At 36.5% G+C, this 7,642-nt stretch overlaps 1 protein-coding gene across 1 annotated transcript; it reads right to left on the reverse strand.

Moving 5' to 3' along the window:
- Window positions 1-553: 553 nt before the first annotated feature.
- On the reverse strand, window positions 554-2,869 carry LOC147516965 (bZIP transcription factor 29-like). Its single transcript, XM_086594640.1, has 4 exons — window positions 2,208-2,869; window positions 1,721-1,830; window positions 1,478-1,616; window positions 554-1,257 (listed from the first exon to the last, which is right to left on the reverse strand). Exons 1-4 carry the CDS (start codon window positions 2,325-2,327, stop codon window positions 1,252-1,254), a joined length of 375 nt encoding a protein of 124 aa, XP_086450766.1. The 5' UTR covers window positions 2,328-2,869; the 3' UTR covers window positions 554-1,251.
- Window positions 2,870-7,642: the final 4,773 nt, after the last annotated feature.

Below are 7,642 nucleotides of genomic sequence, written 5' to 3' on the forward strand. Positions count from 1 at the left end.
TGGAAAAAGTCACAGGAAAAAGTCAGCCAATTTCATAGCTAAAACTAGTAGTAGTCTAAAACTTGGTCAAAACATAAGTAATGAATCAAATGGTGTATCTTCTGATTTCTAAGATGAGTTTACTCATTGGGTTTGGCATTGCTTCAGTGCGAAAAATATTTAGTTACTAGCAAAGTCGGTAAAACCTTTGGGTGATGATTCCATAGGTCTGGGGTCGAATCCCGCCAGCATCAAAGAGTTACTGATCTCATTTAAAACAGGGCTTGCCAATATATATATATATATATATATATATATATATATATATATATATATATATATATATATATATATATATATATATATATATATAGTTTATTATCACTTGTATTGGCTTGGATTTTGTCCAACTATAAAACATATGAAATCTATAGCGACATCGGTATTGCCTAAAATCAACCATACAAAAAAAAATTACATAATTGATTACAATGATAGCTCATCCTCCTAGATACAATGTGTGAGTCATCCTTCTTCTGCTTCATCCCATATTGGCTGCACAAGTTCACAAAATTTTATATAAATTCTAGTGGTCAATTACCAGTTACCATATTGGTATTTCAATGTTAATTTATATGTATGTAACATGTATTTGTAAAGAAATATAGTGTTTTAAAAAATCACCCGAGTAATCCCGATTAATCCCCGACCGAGTAGACCTACTCGCTACTTGCTACTCCACCGAGTAGCGGTTTAAAAAATCGCCTGAGTAATCCCGATTAATCCCCGACCGAGTAGACCTACTCGCTACTCGCACCTCCACCGAGTAGCGATTTAACTGCCCAGCGACACAAACCAACACAAGTACTAGAAATATCGAGCAACAAAAGCATATACTAAAAGATCATTGGAAACAATTAGCATGTGGTCTTGGACTTTGGGAAGCTCACGAATACAATAATTAGCATCACGAATACAATAGTTAGCATCATGAAATATAGTTGGGGACTTGGGGCTAATATATTAGCTCAAAGTCACAACTTAAGAATTCAAATTATAGGGAAGTAACCGGAATCAAGGAAACCTTCAGTGGATATATTTCATACTGCAACAAGCCCAACACCACTAATTGATGAAACCAATTCAAGGCCATTAATTTATGGCCTTAGGAAACTATCAGCAAGTTACCAAACAAAAAAGAAAATACAAGTGAACATACCAAGAAGAGCACTAAAAAGACCCCCAACACTTATATCCAGAGACCAAGAATCTTCACCCCTAAAACAAAAGATTAGTATATATGAAATCAAGATTTTATTTTAAAAACACTAAAAAGGAGTGAATTTGTATTTGGTTGAGTGCGAGAGTGAGTCAGGCGATCGCTTCAGGCACACTGAAGTAAAAAGAAGGTAACTAGAACGAAAAATGAAGGTAGGCGGTGTTTCGTGTGTGTGTGTTGGGGAGAGAGAAGGGGGTGAGAGAAATAAAGAGTACACACCTGTAACAGGGTCAGCTGTGCAGACAACATAGTTGCTTTTGTTTGTAAGGTTTGAACTTCGTGTTCCAATTCTAAGATATATACCTCATCTTTCTTTCGTTTCTTGGAACGAGCTGCTGATTGCTGATTAGCCAAAATCCTACGACAATCAGTTTAAGAATAGAGTGTTAACATCATCATAACTTGGCATTCCCTTTAGTCTATACCAAATGCTACAGAACTGAAAATTGGAAGAAAGACTACCTTTTGGCATGTTTGGGGTCCGCTGAAGCGATTTCAACAAGTTTCTCATTAGCCATTATATTTTCAACTTCTGACCATTGAACTCTGAACTCCCCATTCACAAATAACTCCTGACAAAAAAATACAAAAGAAAAAACAGAAACATACACTATGAATAAGTGAGTCATCAATAAAAAGCAAGGCACCAAAGTTTCAAATATTTCACTTAACTAGGAACCAAAATGTTTCTAAGGCAACTCTAATGAGCGAAATGGCTAGTCACAAAGATTCTCAGACATTAAGCTCACAAACAAAGTTGTGGACTCGGATGAGCCAATAACAAAGCATTTACGGGGCTGTTCATTTTAAGTCCAGATTACTAATCAAAAGAATGAGAAAAAATTACTTCAAATAACACTTACAATGCTTAGAAATTACTTCAAAAATTACTTTAAAGTTTAGAAATGTTATTGACAAGAAAGTAAAACCAGTAAAGATAGATGATTACCACATCATCAAGAGCAAGTCTGAGAAGTGCAGGTTGCCTCCTATTACCACATACACCACCAACATCTGTAATCCCATTGATGAACTCCTCATATAGTTGCATGCCTTGCGTGAAGATCATGAACACATAAAAGATTAAGTTAAAGAATCCTTACATAAATCAAAGATAGAAATTGGGTAGAAAGACAAGCAATTTATTATGGTTTACTTAGAATTCAACGAACCCATAACGAGAGAAGGAGTGAAGCGGCTACAACAAGCCCGGAGTGAGAGAGGGATAACAGTTTTTGGGTTATCTTTTTGTTATTTTTTTTTATTTTTCTCAAAAATTAGGCGTAGGAAGTGAAATTAGTTTGGCGACTGGTATTCGGAAGAGATATGCCGATGGCCCAAACTCGTAGGAGCAAATCCGACGGTTTAAAAAACATTGAAAAATATTGAAACACCAGTCGGGAAATTACGTAGTCTGTCGAAAATCAACAACAATTAAAAACCGTCGAAATAGCCGACGGACAATAACTCTCCTACGACCGTCGGCCACATCTAAAACAAATGAAATACCTAGGGAGCTTACCCGATAGATGGAAATATTATGCCCGACTGACAAAATCTGCCGGGTACTTCCTACTGATGGAAACCGTCGGATATTCTTTATGGTGTATGTCGGGTAAACTAGTTTTTTTGGTAGTGTTAGTTTCCCAAGTTCTATTATGATTAGGATTTGTTAACTAGTTCTCTATATAAGCAGATGTAAACCTTAAGATTTTCAGACTTGATTATTATTATTGAATTAAGAGAATTCGTTTTTATTCATTAAACCCTAGTTTTGGGTATCTTTATACATTGTGTATCTATTGTTCTTGCTTCCGCGACAAAGATACATCACTATTCTTCTCCATATTTTATTTAAGTCATATTCAATTGCTTTAATTAAATTAGTATAAGTTAAATTCATATATTTAGTTTAGTAGTATAAATTCACATCCATAAATATTGTTCTCACCATTATTTTCTTGTGTTTGATTAGTTGAATTCGTTTAAGTCTAGAAAGTTAACAGTGAAACGATTCCGAACTCTATATATTGCATAAATATATATGTGAGGGTAGGAAATAAATAATTGATAACGTAAGAATAAGTTAGAGTAAATCTAGTTATGTTTTTAACTGGCAATGGATTTGACACAGACCAACCCCTAGAACAATGCAATCTAGGGGCGGTTTGAGATCAGCTTTGCTTACTAAGGGTCGCCTATATCACCGAGCTATTCGCCCGGGTCAGGACATTCCATGTCTTGTGCAGTAAATCCCCCAACTAGCGTAGCTGAAGCTCTGTCTGTCTAGATTGAGTTTGCCACAGAGCCGACACGAAAGTTGCCTAAGAATATCTGTTATGATTCGTTTTAAAGTAGTAACATCGAGAATCACAGCTTTTGAGTACTAGTTTCTTAAAACATCTCTCCATATTTTTCAAAACCAGAAGATATAAAAATGAAGGCTATACAGCCGGAGTAACCAAAATAATACCGGATTAACGTATAACTTTATCTTCTTGGCAAAACCTCTATATGGATGGAGATATATTTTGAATGAGAAAACCAACTAAAAAAAAATAAAAAATAAAAAATTAGACGTCTCCAAACGAGAATTAAACAAATAGAGTAACCTAAAGTGATACTATTCTCAGTTTAATTCTATCTTTTTACATCCACCTCTCTATTTTGTCTCGAGAATCTGACGTTAAAAAACTTAAAAATTTTCAAATTTTCAAAAATTTTCTTTCTTAAAAATATTTTCCCCTTCTAAATCTCTCTCATTTCTAAAAAACTTTTCAAAAAAAAATTTCTATAGCTAATAAAAACCCTCCACCTAGCAAGACTAGATGGATCAGTTTCAATGATCATGTGGAAGCACTTCCTAGGGAACTACAGCTTAAGATATGCACACATATACCGAAAATCATTCCTTGTTTAGGTAAGAGTTCATACGCACGTAAGAGAGCTATGAGAGAAGGCTAGTGCTCGAATTGTCAAACATCAACTTGCCCCGGTCTTTAACCTCATAATAATTTAGTTTTTACGGTTTTCATGTGCCAGCCACATGCTCATCAAGCACAGCTGAAAAGAGTAATCCAGCCATCTGGTTGGGATTGACTCGAGTTTTCAAAAACTTTCAAGTTTTGCGGATCTGACTTAAAAGGACCCACCTTTTTAAAATTTATGTCAAACTTATTCAAAACCCAAAAAAAATAATTAAAATTTTCTTTCTGTTATCTGTACATATTTACCTACAGTTCTTGTACAATTCTTTCCATCATCTGTTTTTCATCCACCATTGGATGTGAGCGTATCCTATATCGTTATGTTGCATTTTCGATACTGATCTTTTTGGTACCTCACGAGTCAAGATCGGAAGAGTAACGAAGTGCAGATCGGCTCCTAAAGTTAGCAAAGAACTAAGGACAAGATTGGAATTTCCTAAATTCATTTGAGCTTGGGTCAAATTTTAATTTCTTAAAAGAGGCACGTGCCATCAAACTATTAAGCCCCACGCGCCTGCCCACCTTCCTTTCTTCCTCCTCACAAATTCCCAACCCTAGCCGCCCCACTCGACTCACGTTTTCACCCTCCTAGGTCGCGGTTGCGACCTAACCCATACACACCACCACACAATTTTTTTTTTGCAACCTTCACCATTTTCAACCCCCATTCCAACAAGAAACCCCAATTTCATCAATTCCTACTCTAAATGGCTCAAGTTCTTAAAATCGTGCCAGAACAAAATTTTCAAGACCTCTTCTATTCCGATTTGTTTGAAGTGCACTTCAGGGCTGAGATTAGAAGAAGAGGATGGGAACCCTTTGTTTTGTTAGAAGATGCGGTTTATTCTCCCTCTCTTACTCTTTCATTTTATACCTGCATGCTTAGAGGGGAGGATGACAGTATTACGGTTGTTAAGGATGGTCGCTCGCTGGAGCTCACCAAGGAGGTGGTGACTAGAGTTCTGGGGATTAATCTGAAAGCTTATGTTCAGACGGAATAGTCCCCAAATGGAAATACCATTACCGTGATGATGGTAGAGACGCTTTTCGTGGGGGTGAAAAACCCCAAGTTTTAGTGCGCTTACCAAAGTTCGCTACGAAGAAACTAGCTAGTAGTATCTCAGTGGATAGCATACAACTTGCTAGGCTAGGCCAAGCCTTCGGATATAAGTAAGGTGATGCTTCATCTTTTATGGATTCTTCAAGAGCAAAAGAATAGCTTCTGCATCGGCTCCTTTATTTTTGAGCAACTCTGCAAATCGAAGAAGTCAATTGCCCCTCTACCAGTGCTGGTCACCAAGATCATGCAACGCTGGGGGTTCCAAACCACACAAGCCCTAGTGGAGGTCAAGGTCGCTACCACAGGTCCTATCTATGCCCACTGTGTCCAGAAGTCATGGCTTCCACCTACCGCTAGAGCCTATGAACCCGACCAAGAAGGTGGATTACTTCACTGAAGATGCCACTCGACAATTCACTCAGCCCATGGACGGAATTCACTTCCTCCATGGAGGCCAGAGGATTCTGCACTCATATCTCCACCAGCTCAGGGAAACTCAGCAGAACATCATAACGAAACAGTAGACTATCCGAGCGAAATAGCATACCCTCAGAGAGGAGCAGAGATCCTTCCAGCACAGTGTCACTAGAACATTGCAGAGCATCAGAGATTCGCTCCCGCATAGTAATAGATATGCCAGGCCTCGACGTCAATGAGGAGAAGGATCTTCTAGACATCGAGACGAGTCACGCACGGATTCTGACTAGGATTCCTAGTGTCCATATAGTTGGAACTATTTCTTTTTTAATTGTATGACGTAGTATAAGTTTAATTTTATGCTTAATATTATCTGCTTGTTTTATATTGTTTTTCTTGTGGAATTTGGTATATGAGTAGAAGGTAAAACAGATACATCATGCCAAAAAATTTCATTTTTCTTCCATGCCTGTTTTCAAAAATATAAAAACTCAAAAAGATTTTATAGTAGAATAAATATCCTTAGTACAATAAACCATGTATTTCTCGTTCTATATCAAACAACCTACGCCCCAAACTTATTTGGGGGTTCCATATTTTGATCATAAAGAATAGAATACATGTGTATCGCCATTTTTACTCATGTTTCTATGGTAATCTCTTTCCTTATCTCTTCATACTTTGAGGACAAAGCATAGTTCTATTTGGGGGTGGTATAGTAACATTTTGCAAAAACTAGGCATTTTCTATATAATAGTATATTTCTTCTTTTCTAAATTTTTTTCAAAAAATACCAAAAATATTTTTTCGTTTAGTATTAAAAAGTCTTCTTTCTTTTTTTTATGATGAATAAAAAGTTTAGAAATCTCATTATAGTAATGGAGTAAGGACTTGTTCTTCGTACTTAGACTAATATTCATATAATAGTTTCTGCATCTTTTCATGAATGGCATGCATCAGCATTTGTTTGTATATAGCAGTGAGTTTCTGTAGCCAAGGTTAGAACAATTAAGTTCCATATCCTGTGAGAATCTAGCCAAAAGCCTCATCTAAATTATTATTGAGTGATGACACAAAGGATGTCCAGATAGAAAGACCACACGTCCACTTACTTGATCACCATGCCATATCCTAAGAAGGCATTTAGGCCCTTTTTGGACCGATATAGCCAAATAAATGTTAAACCCCAAAAAGATAGTTTCATCTAGTTACCCCTCTTGAGCCTTCACCCTTTCTAAAAGCCTTTTTATTCTTCACCAATAATTCATAACCCGTTACAACACACAATAAAAAGCTTACCCAACTGATGAGTTGAGAACTAGATGGATATCAGAAAAAGAGAAGAGAAAACCTTGTACAAAAACAGAACAGTTATTTTCTTCAAAAAGAAAAGAAAAAAAAAAAGACCCATCAAAAACCAAAACTCCAAAAAATTCAAAGGAGTTAAAAAAATCGAATCTCCTAAAAGTTCAAAATCAAAAGGAGACGATATCAAAAACAAAAGAAACAAAAGCAAAGTTAGAACTCCCAAAATTCAAAATCATATGGAGTCACAAAGCCAAAGGGCTAAAAGAATGTGTCACAATTCGGAAGCAAAAGAACAAAACGAGGTTCTTCTCTGGTTACACGTATCTTGGAGACCCAGTTTCTGGACTTATCATATTTTGTTTTTCCCTTCCTTTTTCCTTCTAAACCATCACCTTAGCTCTGTAACTCCTAATAAAAGACCTCTAACACGATTAGGAATAGGAAGGTGTGATAGTAAGTGGCAAGCGTGGTCAATCGACTCCGATTTTTTTTACGTCATTTGAGTATGCGAGGAATATAAGTGTCCACTGTACTTGAGAGAATGAACCTTGAGTGAATCTATCAGAGAGTTGTGATTACAACACACCGCTGTGAGAACCCACCTTAAGGAAG

This window comes from Coptis chinensis, chromosome 2 (genome assembly GCF_015680905.1).
Source record: "Coptis chinensis isolate HL-2020 chromosome 2, ASM1568090v1, whole genome shotgun sequence".
NCBI classification, from domain to species: Eukaryota; Viridiplantae; Streptophyta; class Magnoliopsida; order Ranunculales; family Ranunculaceae; genus Coptis; species Coptis chinensis.

Excerpts from the sequence above, each read along its gene's own strand:
- LOC147516965 (XM_086594640.1), bottom strand. The coding sequence starts at position 2,327 with ATGATCTTCACGCAAGGCATGCAACTATATGAGGAGTTCATCAATGGG. Across the intron at positions 1,831-2,207 it reads GACTTGCTCTTGATGATGTG|GAGTTATTTGTGAATGGGGA; the intron begins GTAATCATCTAT and ends TTTTTTTGTCAG. Across the intron at positions 1,617-1,720 it reads GACCCCAAACATGCCAAAAG|GATTTTGGCTAATCAGCAAT; the intron begins GTAGTCTTTCTT and ends TGATTGTCGTAG.